Genomic DNA, 19759 nt, shown 5'->3' on the forward strand with positions numbered 1-19759 from the left:
AGGAATGCGTGGGAACGTTCCCGCTGTTCCTGCAGGCACTCAGGCGGCAGCAAAAAAAAGCCGCCCCGAAATGCCCCCCTGTGTTCCACCTGTCATGGGTGGGGCCCAAGAGGTGGCCTGATGCTCCCTCTTGCCGCGCGCCATTTGCTGATGCTGGGAGCAGGAATATGACTTCATATTCCAGCTCTCAGCATCCGTAGACAGCCCGCGCAGAGAGAACACAGATCCTTCGCCGCATCTGACAGGGAGACAGGCGCCCGCTCCACTGGACCCCAGGGACAGGTACACATCAGCTCTCCAGGTAGGGAGGTTGGGTGGAGATTTTGTGTGTGTGTGGGTTGGGGTGGGGGGGGGTGGGGGGGGTGGGTTTATTATCCTGGACTGGGGGGTACTGTTTTGCACGTGAGACATCTCTGAATACAAATCTGTATTTTATTGCAGTAAAACCAAACCGTAATATGGCATTCACAGTTAAAATGTCATGTCAAACTAAATTTTTTTATTTTATTTTTTATTCTTATTTTCTCCCATTTTTTTTATTCATATTAAATTGTTTCATACCTAGATATTTGATGTTAAATAAAGCCCTGTTCCCCCTTAATAAAATGATATATAAGTGTGGGTGCCCCTTATCTGAAAGAGGTTAATTACGGTTGAACAGACAGTCAAATTCCTGGTTTTGTTTACGTAATTTTTTTTTAAAATTCTTTATTTTTCTTGTGCGTAGTTGGACAACAGGTGTGCAGAGCCACAACAGAGTCTACAGGCATTTTTATAACATTTCATATTGTGGAATAATAGACAGCACTTTTTTTTTTTTTTTTTTTAATAAACATGAACAGGTTGTGAGACTTTTGTGTTCTGTATGATAACATACTAGACTAAACACGCTTATATCAACACTATTTACGCTCATAGTTCCAGATGTGTTGTAGGTAGTGCAACATATAAACAAGAAAAGCACAGTAGGTGGCTTGACATGTTGTTAAACTAGTGAAGGTGGCAATGTACTGTGTAAAGCAGACTACGTGTTAGGTTGTATATCCATGTAGTGCATTGAGAGTGTCAAACGATGTGCTTTGTCAAGAAGGTCTGTGTGTAAGCACGTTTGTACTGGCTATATTCTGCAAGAGTTATATCACCCTGGGCGTGCTAGAGTTCTTAAGCTGACTTGTGCTCTAGGAACTGTTGGTATGGCAGGTCCGAGGCCTTGCATGCTGAGGTGGGTTTGTGCTGACCATTGCCCCGTCTGCCGTTTCGGTGCGCGTCGCTCCATGCTTCTCGTTGGTATCTTTTGCGGAGGCGAGAGACCTTCAGGATGGGTGCTTGGGTGCCTGATGTTAGGGCTGGCTGCCTGGTGGGTCCGGTAGCTTCCTCTCGGGGCCGCTGTGTTTCATGGCGTGCATGGGGAGTGCTCGAGGTCAGCCCCGCTGTGGGAGCACCTGGCTCGGCTGCTGGGTCGGTGGTCGTTGGCGAGGATAAGCGTTGTGGTGTGGCAGGCCGCAGATGCTTCTGTTTGTGGGGCCACGGTGCAGGACAGGCAGGTCCTGGGTTCTTTAAGCCCTCTGGGTCCGTGCGTGGTGGCCCTGTTGGTTTCTCTGACCTGTGTGGGAGAGCTTCCGCCGACTCCAGCGCACATGTCCTCCGCCATTTTGTGCGCCGTGGATAGTGGCAGCTTTGGGCTCTGCTTGCAAAGGGCCAGGTCCACCTGGGTCTCTGCTTCCATCTGGGTACCATGTGGCAGTATAGTGGGGAGGCGGCCGTCCGCTCCCTCTAACCGCCAGTGTCGGTCCCATCTTGGCCGTCGAGAGCTGCACCTCCTGGGGACTGTAGCTCGTGGAGCCAGCCTCTCCCTGGAACCGGTATCCCCGTGGCGCCGAAGACCTGCTCTGCCGGTCAGTAATTTGGTCATTTTCCTTATTTAATGCGTTTTATTTGAGCTAGATTGCCGGAGCTGATCTCGTATGCGGCCAGCCAAATCAGCGGTCCGGCCCCGCCCCTTACGTTTTGTTTTGATCAAAACGTGTACATTTGGCTCGGTCTTAAGGGGTTAACATTGGATATGTTTGGAAATTCTTGCGCAGTACCCATCTTGCACATAAAACCACATTTTATGGTGTCACCTGATGTCTTGCATCCCCACAGTTCATTGGCTGCATTGTCCACAGCTAGCCAATATGGGAGTTCATAACCTTTAGGAAGACCCTGGCTAAATATTTGATTTAATTATTTTGGCACTACAAAATCTACCTTCTCCTACTTTAAGCACGGTCCAACTGGTGCAATGCACTTCCTTTTGTTTCTAAACAACTATTCCTGGAGATTTTGTGTAAATAAAGTCTCTGCAATATATTTTTGTTGTGCTTATTATATAGGCCTACAAGATTACCTATTTAACACTCCCACCCCTTGCTTCATCTAAGTGTTGCTTCTAAGGGTTGGAGATATTCTGGAGAGTGTTGCTTCTAAGTGTGTGTGGTTGGAGATATTCTGGAGATAAACTGGAGGTAATCTGAGTTATTCAGGAGGATAAATAAAAAGTTAAGATTAGTTTGATTTAAATTATTTACCTCATTGGAATGGCAGACTTAGTTCAGTGTAATAGTTGATATGCATTTGTTTCAAGTTCCACTTTTTGGAGGTTTGGTTGTTGTCTAATCTGTAGACCGTTCTCTATCTTGCGGCAGGAGATTGTATTTTTAAAGTCTGAGATTTGCAAATTATCTGGTAAACAAACTCAGGCTGGAACTGCTGCAAAGCCACTGCCGCAGAGACATAATAGGAATGGCAGATGGATCACTGTAGGATCTGGTAGACTTAGAGTTGTGGATAAAAGGCATATTGCACAGTCTGTTGCTCTACATAATTCATTTTCTGCACTTTCAGAGTTTAATGGTGTTATGGAGACAGGCACTGAGGCTAGTGGTGTTATGGAGAGAGGCACTGAGGCTAGTGGTGTTATGGAGAGAGGCACTGAGGCTAGTGGTGGTGGGGAGAGAGGCACTGAGGCTAGTGGTGTTGGGGAGAGAGGCACTGGGGCTAGTGGTGTTGTGGAGAGAGGCACTGGGGCTAGTGGTGTTGGGGAGAGAGGCACTGGGGCTAGTGGTGTTGGGGGGAGAGAGGCACTGGGGCTAGTGGTGTTGGGGAGAGAGGCACTGGGGCTAGTGGTGTTGGGGAGAGAGGCACTGGGGCTAGTGGTGTTGGGGAGAGAGGCACTGGGGCTAGTGGTGTTGGGGAGAGAGGCACTGGGGCTAGTGGTGTTGGGGAGAGAGGCACTGGGGCTAGTGGTGTTGGGGAGAGAGGCACTGGGGCTAGTGGTGTTGGGGAGAGAGGCACTGGGGCTAGTGGTGTTGGGGAGAGAGGCACTGGGGCTAGTGGTGTTGGGGAGAGAGGCACTGGGGCTAGTGGTGTTGGGGAGAGAGGCACTGGGGCTAGTGGTGTTGGGGAGAGAGGCACTGGGGCTAGTGGTGTTGGGGAGAGAGGCACTGGGGCTAGTGGTGTTGGGGAGAGAGGCACTGGGGCTAGTGGTGTTGGGGAGAGAGGCACTGGGGCTAGTGGTGTTGGGGGGAGAGAGGCACTGGGGCTAGTGGTGTTGGGGGGAGAGAGGCACTGGGGCTAGTGGTGTTGGGGGGAGAGAGGCACTGGGGCTAGTGGTGTTGGGGAGAGAGGCACTGGGGCTAGTGGTGTTGGGGAGAGAGGCACTGGGGCTAGTGGTGTTGGGGGGAGAGAGGCACTGGAGCTAGTGGTGTTGGGGAGAGAGGCACTGGGGCTAGTGGTGTTGGGGAGAGAGGCACTGGGGCTAGTGGTGTTGGGGAGAGAGGCACTGGGGCTAGTGGTGTTGGGGAGAGAGGCACTGGGGCTAGTGGTGTTGGGGAGAGAGGCACTGGGGCTAGTGGTGTTGGGGAGAGAGGCACTGGGGCTAGTGGTGTTGGGGAGAGAGGCACTGGGGCTAGTGGTGTTGGGGAGAGAGGCACTGGGGCTAGTGGTGTTGGGGAGAGAGGCACTGGGGCTAGTGGTGTTGGGGAGAGAGGCACTGGGGCTAGTGGTGTTGGGGAGAGAGGCACTGGGGCTAGTGGTGTTGGGGAGAGAGGCACTGGGGCTAGTGGTGTTGGGGAGAGAGGCACTGGGGCTAGTGGTGTTGGGGAGAGAGGCACTGGGGCTAGTGGTGTTGGGGAGAGAGGCACTGGGGCTAGTGGTGTTGGGGAGAGAGGCACTGGGGCTAGTGGTGTTGGGGAGAGAGGCACTGGGGCTAGTGGTGTTGGGGAGAGAGGCACTGGGGCTAGTGGTGTTGGGGAGAGAGGCACTGGGGCTAGTGGTGTTGGGGAGAGAGGCACTGGGGCTAGTGGTGTTGGGGAGAGAGGCACTGGGGCTAGTGGTGTTGGGGAGAGAGGCACTGGGGCTAGTGGTGTTGGGGAGAGAGGCACTGGGGCTAGTGGTGTTGGGGAGAGAGGCACTGGGGCTAGTGGTGTTGGGGAGAGAGGCACTGGGGCTAGTGGTGTTGGGGAGAGAGGCACTGGGGCTAGTGGTGTTGGGGAGAGAGGCACTGGGGCTAGTGGTGTTGGGGAGAGAGGCACTGGGGCTAGTGGTGTTGGGGAGAGAGGCACTGGGGCTAGTGGTGTTGGGGAGAGAGGCACTGGGGCTAGTGGTGTTGGGGAGAGAGGCACTGGGGCTAGTGGTGTTGGGGAGAGAGGCACTGGGGCTAGTGGTGTTGGGGAGAGAGGCACTGGGGCTAGTGGTGTTGGGGAGAGAGGCACTGGGGCTAGTGGTGTTGTGGAGAGAGGCTTGGAGACTATGGTGAGGCCTAATAGAAAGCAGTTGTTGTTGGGGGATTCCATCATAAGAGGTGTGGAGATGGACAATGGTGGTCTTGTGAGGTGTCTTTCTGGAGCTACTGCTCACAGAGACAGGAGATGTATCTGTAATATTGTTAAGCAAGCAAAGCAGGAAGGGGAATTGGATGTACTTGTCCATCTAGGGACAAATTACTTGGCTTGCAGTGAGGTTTCAGAGGTTAAGGAAGTTTTTAGTGTTTTTGCCAATGATATACGGCAGGTTGCTTCCACACTGTCATTCTCTGAAGTTCTGCCTGTGCATAACACTCAGAACGACAGGCGGATGCGTATTAGGGACTTTAACTTGTGGCATGGTGAATGGTGTCGGGAGCAAGGATTTGGCTTTATTTCTCATGGTAGCTCTGTTTGGAATGGAAATAAACTGTACAAAAAAGATGGTTTGCATCCTTCTCAAAAAGGAACAAATGTTCTCAGTGAGCAGTTTAGAGGTTTTGCTAGGATGTATTTAAACTAGGAGGGGGGGGGGGGGGGGTGGTGGCAAAAGGGTGATAAAACATGAATCCAATTGTCCCCCAAAACAAGGACAGAAGGTGCCTGTAGCAAGTGTGTTAAAAAATGATACGCTTAGAGTCATGTATACAAATGCTCGCAGTTTAGGGAATAAGATCCATGAACTTGTGGCAATAATGGCAACTGATAGTGTAGATTTAGTCGCTGTTACTGAGACATGGTATAATGAGAAAAATGACTGGGACATAGCAATACCAGGGTACTCTTTATATAGAAAAGGCAGGAAAGGGGGAGGGGTGGCCCTGTATGTGAAAGGGTAGCATAAAATCTAGCCTAATAAAAGTTAGTGAGGTGAACATAGAGTCCGTTTGGGTTACGTTAGAATTTGGTAATCACACAGTAATTCGTGTAGGTGTGATTTATAGGCCCTCAGGACAAATTAAAGAGTTGGATAATCTACTAGTTGAGGAAATAGCTAAAATGACAATGAAGGGGGAAGTTATCATCATGGGTGACTTTAATCTTCCTGATGTGAATTGGAAAACAAAAATAGCTGCTTGTGCCAGGAGCACACATATTCTAAACTCCCTACTGGGATTGTCTCTAAAACAAGTCATTGAGGAGCCAACTCGTAAAGAGGCCATGCTAGATTTAGTGTTAACAAATGGAGATTAGGTATCCGATATTACTGTAGGTGAAAGTTTAGGATCCAGTGATCATCAGTCAGTGTGGTTTAATATAAGAACAGTGACTGAGTCACACCACACAAAAACAAAAGTTTTAGACTTTAGAAAAACAGACTTTTCTAAAATTAGAATATGTGTAAAGGAGTCATTATCAGACTGGAGCAATTTAAATGGCGTCCAAGAGAAATGGAATTATTTAATAGTTGCACTACTGAAGGCAACAGAAAATTGCATTAGGCTTGTCAGTAAAAGCAAAAAATTCAAGAAACCACTGTGGTACTCCGCAGATGTGGCCAAAATAGTAAAAAACCAAAAAGTTAGCATTTAGTAATTATAAAAAAAAAACAGAGTGAGGAAGACAGAATGATCTATAAGATTAGGCAGAAAGATGCTAAGCAAGTTATAAAAGCTTCCAAATCACACACAGAAGAGAAAATAGCACAGTCAGTAAAAAAGGGGGACAAAACTTTTTTTTTTAGATACATAAATGAGAAAAGTAAAACAAGGAATAGTTAGATTAAAAACAAAAGGAAGGTATGTAGAAGAGGATAAAGGTCTAGCTGACTGCCTCAATTAATATTTTTGTTCGTTATTTACAGATGAAAATGAAGGAGAGGGACCTCAGTTAAGAAAAAGGATAAATTAGTTATTTATTACATGTGAGTTTACAGAGGAAGAGGTTCTATTTCAACTGTCAAAAGTAAAGACAAATAAGTCAATGGGACCTGATGGAATACACCCAAAGCTATTAAAAGAGCTTAGTTGTGTACTAGCAAAACCATTAACAGATTTATTTAACCAATCATTGATAACAGGAGTAGTCCCAGAAGATTGGAAGTTGGCGAATGTTGTGCCCATTCACAAGAAAGATAATAGGGAGGAGTCGGGCAACTATAGGCCAGTAAGCCTTACTTCAGTAGTGGGGAAAGTGATGGAAACCATGTTAAAGGATAGGATTGTTGAACATCTAAAAACACATGGATTTCAAGATCAGAGACATGGGTTTACTTCAGGGAGATCATGCCAAACTAATCTTATTTTTTTGATTGGGTAACTAAAATTATAGATCAGGGTGGTGCAGTAGACCTTGCTTACCTAGATTTCAGTAAGGATTTGACACTGTTGCACATATAGAAGGCTTATCAATAAACTGCAATCTTTAAGTTTGGATTCCAATATTGTTGAATGGGTGAGGCAGTGGCTGAGTGACAGGCAACAGAGGGTTGTAGTCAATGGAGTATATTCGAAGCTTGGGCTTGTCACCAGTGGGGTACCTCAGGGATCTGCACTTGGACCCATTCTCTTTAATATTTTTATTAGTGATATTGCAGAAGGTCTTGATGGTAAGGTGTGTCTCTTTGCGGATGATACTAAGATATGTAACAGGGTTGATGTTCCAGGAGGGATAAGCCAAATGGCTAATGATTTAGGTAAACTAGAAAAATGGTCAGAGTTGTGGCAACTGACATTTAATGTGGACAAGTGCAAGATAATGCATCTTGGACGTAAAAACCCATGGGCTGAGTACAGAAAAGAGTCCTAACCTCAACATCTGAGGGAAGGGATTTGGGGGTGATTATTTCTGATGACTTAAAGGTTGGCAGACAATGTAATAGAGCAGCAGGAAATGCTAGCAGAATGCTTGGTTGTATAGGGAGAGGTATTAGAAGTAGAAAGAGGGAAGTGCTCATGCCATTGTACAGAACACTGGTGAGACCTCACTTGGAGTATTGTACGCAGTACTGGAGACCGTATCTTCAGAAGGATATTGATACCTTAGAGAGAGTTCAGAGAAGGGCTACTAAACTGGTTCATGGATTGCAGGATAAAACTTACCAGGAAAGGTTAAAGGATCTTAACATGTATAGCTTGGAGGAAAGACGAGACAGGGGGGATATGATAGAAACATTTAAATACATAAAGGGAATCAACACAGTAAAGGAGGAGACTATATTTAAAAGAAGAAAAACTACCACAACAAGAGGACAGCCTTAAATTAGAGAGTCAAAGGTTTAAATATAATATCAGGAAGTATTACTTTACTGAGAGGGTAGTGGATGCATGGAATAGACATCCAGCTGAAGTGGTAGAGGTTAAAGGAGTTTAAGCATGTGTGTGATAGCCATAAGGCTATTCTTACTGTAAGATAAGGCCAGAGACTAATGAAAGTATTTAGAAAATTGGGCAGACTAGATGGGCCGAATGGTTCTTATCTGCCGTCACATTCTATGTTTCTATAATGTCTAAATTATTTCATTTTAACTATTGTGATCTGTTTTGTGCTTAATTCTGTCATTTAACAGTTACATTACTTTGTTTATGCAACACCACATAGCCTTTATAGACCTTTCATGAAAGAGTTGTGTGGTTTTGTTTTCTTTTTTTTTTTTAATGAATTATTTTTACTGATACTATAATTACGTGTTTAATTTTGAATTTATCTTGTGCTTTTAATTGCCTGTAACAGCCTCCTTCTGTGTGTGACTAAAGTTGTTAGCTGAGCTGGAGATTAGAATTTCTATAGCAAACACACTGTGCTGTAAGATTTTATTGGAAATTAAACCATTTCTTTCATGAATGCTCTGTGAGTCAGTCGGGGGAGTTGTGCCTAGGTTTGCATGAATGGAAACTTACTTTACTGCATCAGTTGCAGAGAATTGAGCAGTGAGATTCATATTTATTTTTTTAATTTTGAGTGTCCCTTTAACGCACTCAAAGGGTGTTGCTATAGAAGGCTAGACTGATGTTAATCCTTTAACAATGGCAGATATTACAATGTTATACGTTTTTATGCTACTTTTTTTGTGTTGTAATAACCAGATAAACTCTAAAGGTGTAGTAGTTTTAAGTGTATTTTATTATATTTAATACAAATATAATATGACGTTTTTTGTTTTTGTTTCCCTCCCCTTTTCTTTCCAGGGACATGAGAAGTGTGCCTTGTTGCTTCTAGGGGAGACCCGAGACCTTGGCCTTATCAATGCAACAAACAGCATGCTGCAGATGTAAGTAAAGTTTGATGGACCATCTGTTGTGTCCTTGAAGGCATCCTATGAAACAAGAGTAATGCTTCTGAAAGCCAGTCAAACATGAATCTTGTGTATAGAGTGTGCTAAAACTGTAGAAATTTGATTTTCCTGGTGATCCGCTCCACATTTATATATTTTTGCCCCACGTTTATACATAACCCTCTTAAAGGAATACTATAGGCACCAAAACAACTTTAGCTTAATGAAGCAGTTTTGGTGCATACATCATGCCCCTGCAGTCTCCCTGCTCAATTATCTGCTATTTAGGAGTTTAAATCACTTTGTTAATGCAGTCCTAACCATATACCCCATGGCTGTGCCTGACACAGCTTCCATGCAAAAAAAATATGGTTTCAGATCATGCTATTTTTACCTGCAGATCTGTTAATCATGCACATGAGGCTCCTGCAGGCTATTAACAGCAGGGCGTAAGTAATTCTAAATTAAGCAGAAAGAAATTAGAACATTCTATACAGGAAGCGTTTAGGAAGGCTGTGCAAGTCACAGGCAGGGGCTGCATAAACAAGGTGATTTAACTTGTAAATGGTAGATAGTTGAGCAGTTTGGCTGCAGGGGCATGATCTATACAGCAGCACTTCTTCATTAAGCTAAGGTAGTTTTGGTGCCTATAATATCCCTCTAAATGTCTATAGTAACCAGATTAGTATAAACTGGTAAAGGACACTTGACTTGGCAAACTCATGTTCGTTAAGTCAGTTATTTGAAAACAAGTTATCTTGACATGTTCCTAAAAAAAATTATTATCTACAGATTTGACTTCTGCAGCGAATACAGATATACCCATTTAAGAAAATAATTTATATATATATATTTTTTTGATTGTGTAGTCCCTATCCATTGTCTAATGTTACTCTTGGAGAAACATTTTTGGAAAGAGTGCACATGTGTGGCTATTTGTCTGACTGGTAGGTCAAATGCTTTTCACAAAGAACCATTATTTCTCATAGATTAGCATTGGATTGCTAATGGCTTAGAGCAAAGGTAAGTTATATGGCCTGGGATGTAAAGGAGAGAGAATTGGGCTGTGTACACAGATAGGTAAAGTAGCTTTATATTCAGGTTCTTTATTAACCTCATACAACTAATATATAGGCTCTTCTATCTGCTTTCAAATGCTTTGTGCGCTGATACCGGATTCACAGGACAAAGGCTTATGCCTACAGCCTTAGAAACAAAAGGTATTTTCTCCTGATTGAGTTTGTCTGATTGCAGAGATAGGATGAAGGGGTTTTGGTGTTCAGAATGATTAAGATGTGTCTATTCCATCTTTCACTGTGAAACTCTCTAAGCACTTGTTGAAATTTAATGAAATTTTTGTAATTGGTGTATTGTATAGTGGTTGTTTAAACTGTTATATCTAAACGCATTCACATTTTTATAATTTGCCTTTTTCTTCTCTCCCTACCAACCTCATAGGCCGCTCCACATTGCTGCCCGTAATGGGCTAGCATCAGTTGTTCAAGCTTTGCTTACACGAGGAGCAACTGTATTGGCTGTGGATGAAGAAGGTGAGATTAGGGTTCACCATGCTTTGTAAGAATTTTTTTTGGGGGGGGGGGGGGGGGGAGATCTTGCATTTAATAATTACCGTATATACTAGAGTATAAGTAAAAAAAATTTTAGCACATTTTTTGTGCTGAAAAACCCCCACTCGTACTACTCGAGTGAGTGTATTATGGTAACTTACATTGTCATAATACAGACAAGGGGCTGACAGAGAGCGTTTGCTTACCTTTCCTGCAGCTCCTGTCAGCTCCCTTCTCTCTCTCTCCTCCGATCCGGTCAGCTCCCCACTGCAAGTCTCGCGAGAGCCGCGGGGTCAGGGCTCCGCGCGGCACTCACCGCGAGACTTGCAGAGGGAGCAGACCAGAGGAGAGAGAAGGGAGCTGACAGGAGCTGCAGGAAAGGTAAGTAAACGCTCTCTGCCAGCCCCCTCCTACACAGTGCACACCACTGGACCACCAAGGAGTGAAAGCCCCGACTCCCTGGCCAGCCAACAAGCAGGGAGTGGGGTTGAAAAAAAATTAAGATTTAAATAATATATTTAAAAAATATACATTATAATAATAATATAAAAAAATTATAATATAAAACAAAAAAAATATTAAAATAATAAAAATGCCAACCCTCCACCAAGGCTACACACGCACTGCACTCGTATACACACGCACTGCACTCGTATACGCACGCACTGCACTCGTATACGCACGCACTGCACTCGTATACGCACGCACTGCACTCGTATACGCACGCACTGCACTCGTATACGCACGCACTGCACTCGTATACGCACGCACTGCACTCGTATACGCGCGCACTGCACTCGTATACGCGCGCACTGCACTCGTATACGCGCGCACTGCACTCGTATACGCGCGCACTGCACTCGTATACGCGCGCACTGCACTCGTATACGCGCGCACTGCACTCGTATACGCGCGCACTGCACTCGTATACGCGCGCACTGCACTCGTATACGCGCGCACTGCACTCGTATACGCGCGCGCACTGCACTCGTATACGCGCGCGCACTGCACTCGTATACGCGCGCGCACTGCACTCGTATACGCGCGCGCACTGCACTCGTATACGCGCGCGCACTGCACTCGTATACGCGCGCGCACTGCACTCGTATACGCACGCGCACTGCACTCGTATACGCACGCGCACTGCACTCGTATACGCACGCGCACTGCACTCGTATACGCACGCGCACTGCACTCGTATACGCACGCGCACTGCACTCGTATACGCACGCGCACTGCACTCGTATACGCACGCGCACTGCACTCGTATACGCACGCGCACTGCACTCGTATACGCACGCGCACTGCACTCGTATACGCACGCGCACTGCACTCGTATACGCGCGCGCACTGCACTCGTATACGCGCGCGCACTGCACTCGTATACGCGCGCGCACTGCACTCGTATACGCGCGCGCACTGCACTCGTATACGCGCGCGCACTGCACTCGTATACGCGCGCGCACTGCACTCGTATACGCGCGCGCACTGCACTCGTATACGCGCGCGCACTGCACTCGTATACGCGCGCGCACTGCACTCGTATACGCGCGCGCACTGCACTCGTATACGCGCGCGCACTGCACTCGTATACGCGCGCGCACTGCACTCGTATACGCACGCGCACTGCACTCGTATACGCACGCGCACTGCACTCGTATACGCACGCGCACTGCACTCGTATACGCACGCGCACTGCACTCGTATACGCACGCGCACTGCACTCGTATACGCACGCGCACTGCACTCGTATACGCACGCGCACTGCACTCGTATACGCACGCGCACTGCACTCGTATACGCACGCGCACTGCACTCGTATACGCACGCGCACTGCACTCGTATACGCACGCGCACTGCACTCGTATACGCACGCGCACTGCACTCGTATACGCACGCGCACTGCACTCGTATACGCACGCGCACTGCACTCGTATACGCACGCGCACTGCACTCGTATACGCACGCGCACTGCACTCGTATACGCACGCGCACTGCACTCGTATACGCACGCGCACTGCACTCGTATATACACACACACTGTAAATAAATATTCAATTAATATAATTTTTGGGGGATCTAATTTTATTTAGAAATTTACCAGTAGCTGCTGCATTTTCCACCCTAGTCTTATACTCGAGTCAATAAGTTTTCCCAGTTTTTTGGGGTAAAATTAGGGGTCTCGACTTGTATTCGGGTCGACTTTTATACTAGAGTATATACGGTATGTAACTCCTGCATATTCCCTCTTAGACAACAGAACTGCTTTCCTGTTATGAACTATAGAGGTACTTGCTAGACCGTTGCTCTGTTATATATACTTTTAGGCCTGCCATAATACATGTTTGTTTTGTTTAACTTTTGTACTTCACCGGTCTCTAATATAATGGTGGTTTTAAAAAAAGCAAAAAAAACTTTTGTTAAAGCAGTTTTTACCTTCTGGTGTCTCTGCATATTTTGAAAAGAATAACCCCAGATGTTATACATAAGAGATGATTAATATTCCGGTTCTTTAATGGCGAGTTCACTTTCCACCTCCACAGTGGTGGATGTAAAATATAGGGTATAGTCTGCAAGTCCTTTTATATTTTAACCAATGTTGGCTTATGTTTTATATCTACAGTTCAGTGTGGGCAAAAAGTGTACCACTCTGTCAGAGCAGCTGAATCGGTACAAGTACCGATTTGCCCACCTACTGCTCATCTGCTTTTACTGGACTCTACAGGTGATACTCGAAAAATTAGAATATCGTGCAAAAGTTCATTTATTTCAGTAATGCAACGTAAAAGGGTAAACTAATATATGAGAGAGACTCATTACATGCAAAGCAAGATAGTTCAAGCCGTGATTTGTCATAAGTGCGATGATTATGGCTTACAGCTCATGAAAACCCCAAATTCACAATCTCCGTAAATTAGAATATTACATGCAATCAATAAAACAAGGAGTGTACATAGAACAATATCAGACCTCTGAAAAGTATAAGCATGCATATGGACGCAGTACTTGGTTTGGGCCCCTTTTGCAGCAATTACTGCCTCAATGTGGCGGGGCATGGAAGCTATCAGCCTGTGGCACTGCTGAGGTGTTATGGAAGACCAGGATGCTTCAATAGCGGCCTTCAGCTCTTCTGTATTGTTCCGTCTCATGTCTCTCATCTTTCTCTTGGCAATGCCCCATAGATTCTCTATGAGGTTCAGGTCAGGCGAGTTTGCTGGCCAATCAAGCACAGTAATCCCACGGTCATTGAACCAGGCTTTGGTGCTTTGGCTGTGTGGGCAGGTGCCAAGTCCTGCTGGAAAAAGTCAGCATCCCCATAAAGCTCGTCTGCGGAAGGAAGCATGAAGTGCTCCAAAATCTCCTGGTAGACGGCTGCGTTGATCCTGGACTTAATGAAGCCCAGTGGACCAACACCAGCAGATGACATGGCTCCCCAAATCAACACAGACTGTGTTGCAGTGTGTGCCTCTCCATTCTTCCTCCAGACTCTGGGTCCTTGGTTTCCAAATGAGATGCAAAAGTTGCTCTCCTCAGAAGAGAGGACTTTGGACCACTGAGCAACAGACCAGGTCTCTTTTTCTTTAGCCCAGGTAAGATGCTTCTGACGTTGTTTGTTGTTCAGGAGCGGCTTGACAAGAGGAATACGTCATCTGAAGCCCATGTCCATTTGTGTGTGGTGTCTCTTGATGCACTGACTCCAGCCTCAGTCCACTCCTTGTGAAAGTCCCCAACACTTTTGAATGGCCTTTTCCTGAAAATCCTCTCCAGGCTGCGGTCATCCCTGCTGCTTGTGCACCTTTTTATTCCACACTTCTCCCTTCCACATAACTTTCTATTAATGTGCTTTGATACAGCACTTTGGGAACATCCAACTTCGTTCGCAGTTACCTTTTTAAGGCTTTCCCTCCTTATGGAGGGTGTCAATTATGTTTTTCTTCCCCATGATTGTGATTCCTACTGAACCAGACTGAGACCCTTTAAAGGCTCAGAAACCTTTTGCAGGTTTACTTAGCTGATTAGGGTGAGACACTGTGAGCCTAGAATATTGCACCTTTTCACAATATTCTAATTTATGGAGATTGTGGATTTGGGGTTTTCATGAGCCCTGAGCCATAATCATCGCACTTATGACAAATCACGGCTTGAACTATCTTGCTTTTTCATGTAATGCGTCTCTCATATTTGTTTCCCCTTTTATGTTGCATTACTAAAATTAATGAACTTTTGCACGATATTCTAATTTTTCGAGTATCACCTGTATAGTGGTCAAGACAATATTTTAACTACTTTCTTTATATATGCAGTTTTTAAAGCATTTTTGTATAGGGTTTTAATAAGTCTGAATAAATTGTTTCATTATATATCCTGCTTTCTGCATCCTTTCAAGGGACACAATATCACACTGAACTGTGGATATAAAACATAAGCCAACATTGGTTATAACATAAAGGGACTTGCAGACTATGCCCTATATTTTACACCCACCACTGTGGAGGTGGAAAGTGAACTTTGCATTAAAGAACCAGAATATTAATCATTCCCGTTATGTATAACATCTAGGGCTATTTTTTCATTACTTTTTTACTTACCTGAACCTGTCCCTTGTCAGTGGGGTCTTCTTCAACTCACATGAGCGAGAGTACAACATTGAAGTCTGGAGGTTCTTACAAGACCGTGGGACGTAGGTCATGCGCTTTTCACCTTTGCTGTCCCTAGTGGCTCCTGGGGACTTGACAAAGCTTTGAAAGCAGCAGCTTTGCCTCTTTTGTCAAGCACAGGAAAAATACAGCATCATACTTTTTCTGAATTTTTTTTTTTTTTTTTTTTTTTTTAAAGCGGATGTTTATGGTTGACACTCATCTTTGATCTAATTAAGCGGTGCTTATGACACCAGTGCTGTATTGTTATACTGTTTCATTTATAGGCACACTTTTTCTACCTCAGAAGAAACACACAAAAGGAGTAAGAACGGAACAGGGCCTCAGTCCATAACGTTGTTCTTCCAAGCAGGATCAACTGGGTAACCTAGTTCCCCAATCTCCTCTGTGGTTCATTGTGTTGGAACATGGTATGCAGTCAATACAAGCCGTAGGGAGTTCCCATTGCATTTAAGATCTCTGGGTCGGATACATTTAATCTACCCAATAGTTTGGTTGACACCCCTCTTCTAAACAGATATACCATGCTTCCGTGCACTACTCTCTTAAATACAGCAACGTGACTTGCTTTTTATTTTATTTTTTTTTCCCTCTAAGTTTTTAGGTAGTGTAAACTAAGAAAATACAAGTTACAACATGATGGAAAGAAATCCAAATATGTAAAGATGCATGATTGAAAGAATCATATTGGTGATGCATACATTCCATTAATATTTATAAGTGCAGATGTTTGCAGGCAGAAAAAATGTGTAACCTACTGGAGGTGCATGCAGTATCTGCTTTCTTTTTAATGTTGACATTTGTAAAGTGATTCCCTAAAGTTGGGTTTCTTCATAGGTTACCACAGGTAATGTTTCCTTGTCTACATCTCCCAACAACATTGGAGAGAGGGAAACATTACTGGTAAACAGAGACATTGGAAAGATGCAAAAATTGACATGGTCAAGAAGATAAATTATCTAGCATAGATGTAGTTAATAGGAATTTCACATGTCAATATATTTACATTTTGGTACAGATCATTGGACTGTCTACCGTATGCCTATTTACACAAAATAACATGTAAATAATGGGCTTTCAAACCACTTTAGATGGCACTTTGTGAGGTGAATGTATGAGCTTTTTGTTTTGATGTTGCTTTCAATATGTAACTTTTATTTATTTAGGTTTTCTTTTTGTTTTTTCTTCTCCCCCCCCTCCCCCCCCCCCCCCTGTTTTGTTGACAGCAGGTCACACCCCAGCCTTGGCCTGTGCTCCGAACAAGGATGTAGCAGATTGCTTGGCACTTATCCTTTCCACCATGAAGCCTTTCCCACCAAAAGACGCCATCCTCCCCTTCAGCTTCAACCTTCTGAAGAACTGCGGTATCGCTGCTAAGACTGCCCTTCCCAATGGCAGCAGCTGCCCTTATACAAAGGATCGGCACAGCTCAATTGCCATGGATGGCTGCTACTCTGAGTAGCTACTGCCGCTCTGTGGGTGACCCAAAACCTTATTTTAATTTATTTAGGATAATTTTAGGGCACTTTAAAGGAGAACAAGACATAAGTGCAAAGGTTTGAGCTTCTATTGGCAATTTCTCACATTTTTCATGTGGCTCTTCTGAGCCAGCAGGCCCTGCACTGACTATGATATAGTAGGTTACCTTCCTTGTACACTATAAGGACCCTCATCAGATGGGGAAAGCGTTTATGGTCAGGGTGATAAACCCTTTTAACTTTGGCATTCATTTCAGTCAGCTGCCTGTACTGGATGCATGCTAAACCTCTTGCTGGGTGGAGGAAGCAAGAAGCATTCCATCATTAACTTGGATGTTCACTCTGTGCAATTAATGTCTTTGCTGCTGGGAGGTCCTAAAAGCAGTTATTTGTGGAATGGTCAACAGGCCTTAATATATTCAGGGGCAGCTTGAAAATTCAATTCAGGTTCGCAGGACTGTTCATGCAAGCAGCATCTTGATTTTTCAGTTCAGAACTCTAGATGTGTGTAGCATTCTTCTCCCCTAACTACCTTACGACTTATTTTAGACTGTTGTGCCCTTTTTAAAAATGTAGTGTCAGTTCTTGTTTAACCAAATGGCCTGCTCTAACATGCTTTTATGCAAACAAGATGCTGCTGTTAGCCTATTGTTGGCTCCTCACATGGCATTCCCACTATGCACTGCTGCAAAATCCCCCCACCATCTAGGCACTTTAGTGATTCTGGTATTCTAATACTATTTTCCTCCTCCTTGTTCTTCCTTTCTTTCATGCCTCACAATGTTATCTTAACATGTCATCAGTATTTTTTTTAATTATTTATATTAAGTTTTCATTTTTGGATTGGACTGTAACATTACATAACATATTATAGTCCACGCCAGCAATGAAGATGTTAAAATATTTTTTTCCATCCACGCCCTTCCTCTCTGCTGTTTGAACTATTGCAACCTCATAATTTTCAAAGTATAATTTGCACTTAAAATCCCATTCAACCAGAAGCTAAAAATCCAAGGTGTGTGTGTGGGAGTATGAGTTTTAGTATTAGATGTTTACTTGATCACACAAGTATTTAGTTGTTTTGGGTATGTTTTTATTCTCCGAATGTAAGACCTGTGCTTCTTAAATTTTTTTATTTTATTTTTTTTTTAGTATTTTTATTTTAATCTATAGTATATCATTTGTTTTGTTCATCCAGTAAATAGGATACAGCATGATCAAAACTTAAACTTGCTTTACAATGCACAAAGGCATTTGTCTGTTGCAAGCATTTGACTGTTAGCCTAAGGTCGGAGTGCCCAAAAGGTAGATAACCTGGATATTTCAGAATTATAGCATCAATGATGACTTAAACTTTTAAAGTATGACAAAGAATCACAGAGCTATAATTCTAATATCTGGTAACGGTTGATCTGTACAACCTTGTAATTTTGCTTGATCAGCAGTCTCCCCCCCCCACCCCCCACCCCCCTTTTTTTTTTTTTTTTTTTTTTTTTTTTTTTTAAATCCGGTCTTTGGTTCATATTTACCAGTTTATTTGCTTAAAGATATATGTATATATATATATATTTTTTCTTTTTAAATATCAAAAAGTGACAAAGGGATCAACTGAAAACATTTTACTACTGCTCATAAGGTTTTTACATATTCCATGTTTTGTTACTTGGTGGGGGGAGAAACTGTTAACCCAGTGGTACAGATATGTATACTAAGCATTTATTTGTAGATTGGTATTTTTTATGGCTAGTCATAATTGTCAAGTGTTTGTATAGCAGGAAGTTGACAAATTCTAGAGCCAACCTGTTGATAGGAGCATTCATAGTTTTATTTATGAAATATCGGGGCTCTACCCTCATTTTTATGAGCTGTAGCCCCACAATGTATCTAGCGCTCTGAATATAATACATCTACAAGGTGTTGCAGTGAACCATACATAGAAAAGTACTGCCTTTCAGGGTATTTTGGAGGCCATTATTTTCCCCTTATATAAGATGCAAGGCATTGAAGTACATGTTGATTTTCCTATACCTTCCATACTGCTGATGCAGCCTTTAGTTGTATGTAAATAGAAGTTATGGTTGGAATGTTAAGAGGTTGAAGTGAAGGAGGGGAAATAACAAAGAACAAACCTCTTCATGCTAACAGGGGAAACCGTTAACCACCCTCAAACAAACAGGGAATTTAATGGGGGGGTGGATTCCAAATATCTCTAATTTGCTTGTATGGTGTCATCCCTGTGAAACCTCATACATACGCACTCACATCTGCTATTTGAGATAACAGATATGTATGATGCACATACTTTTTAAAAGTATATCGTTAATTCTTAAGAATAAAAATTTATAGGGAAATTTTAAACATTGGTATTTCACTTTCACATCTTTGCTGTATTTTATCCATTATCGTTTACACTTGTTTTGTTTGGTTGTTGGAATGTTACTAAAATGCAGTAGCAACTAAACAAAAGAAAATGGTATGTTACATTTCAATAGATATTCAGTTGGTTGTATTTAGTAATCAATTTTAACAGATATTTTAATGTGTTTTGGATGCATGTAGTAGAGCTTTTTTGCTTGATATCCCAAAGCCCTAAGACGACTTTACATATCATGTTGATGACCTTTGTTGGGTAGGCTGGAAATGAAATTGCTATGTGACCATACATTTGTATTGGTTTATTTGTATTTAAGCATTCTACAGTTTTGGTTAACAATGAATTAATATGTAGTAACACTATTGAACTTTTAGTCGTGTCATCATTGCAACCCTACACAAATTTTCGTTCTTTTATTTCAATTTTGGGAGTTTCTGAATATCCGATCTGATGCCTTAAAGACATTAGAAGCTGTGAGACAATTTACACTGACAATTCGTACCCATGTCCATTTAGAACCAAGCAAAAGCCATGTGGTCTTAGTAAGTCCTCAAAATCACCAGATTGTCAGTGCTTGTTACATTTGGGAAGACTATTCTAAACATCCAAGTCTTTTGAGTATTATTGGTCCACTTTAAAAGCAATGTTCAGATTAGCTTCAGACCAAGTTTAACATGTCATCTT

The 19759-nt window shown here is 43.6% G+C and overlaps 1 protein-coding gene across 1 annotated transcript in view; it reads left to right on the top strand.

The window, feature by feature from the left end:
• ANKRD52 (ankyrin repeat domain 52) overlaps nt 1-16836 on the top strand; it is an 86616-nt gene extending 69780 nt beyond the window's left edge. The window contains exons 26-28 of the mRNA XM_063444744.1: nt 8912-8994; nt 10456-10547; nt 16450-16836. Coding sequence (XP_063300814.1) covers nt 8912-8994; nt 10456-10547; nt 16450-16685 — 411 coding nt within the window. The 3' untranslated portion in view covers nt 16686-16836. The remainder of the gene's footprint in view (nt 1-8911; nt 8995-10455; nt 10548-16449) is intronic.
• The last annotated feature ends 2923 nt before the right edge of the window (nt 16837-19759 follow it).

The sequence above is a fragment of the Pelobates fuscus genome, chromosome 1, assembly GCF_036172605.1.
Source record: "Pelobates fuscus isolate aPelFus1 chromosome 1, aPelFus1.pri, whole genome shotgun sequence".
In the NCBI taxonomy this organism is placed as follows: domain Eukaryota; kingdom Metazoa; phylum Chordata; class Amphibia; order Anura; family Pelobatidae; genus Pelobates; species Pelobates fuscus.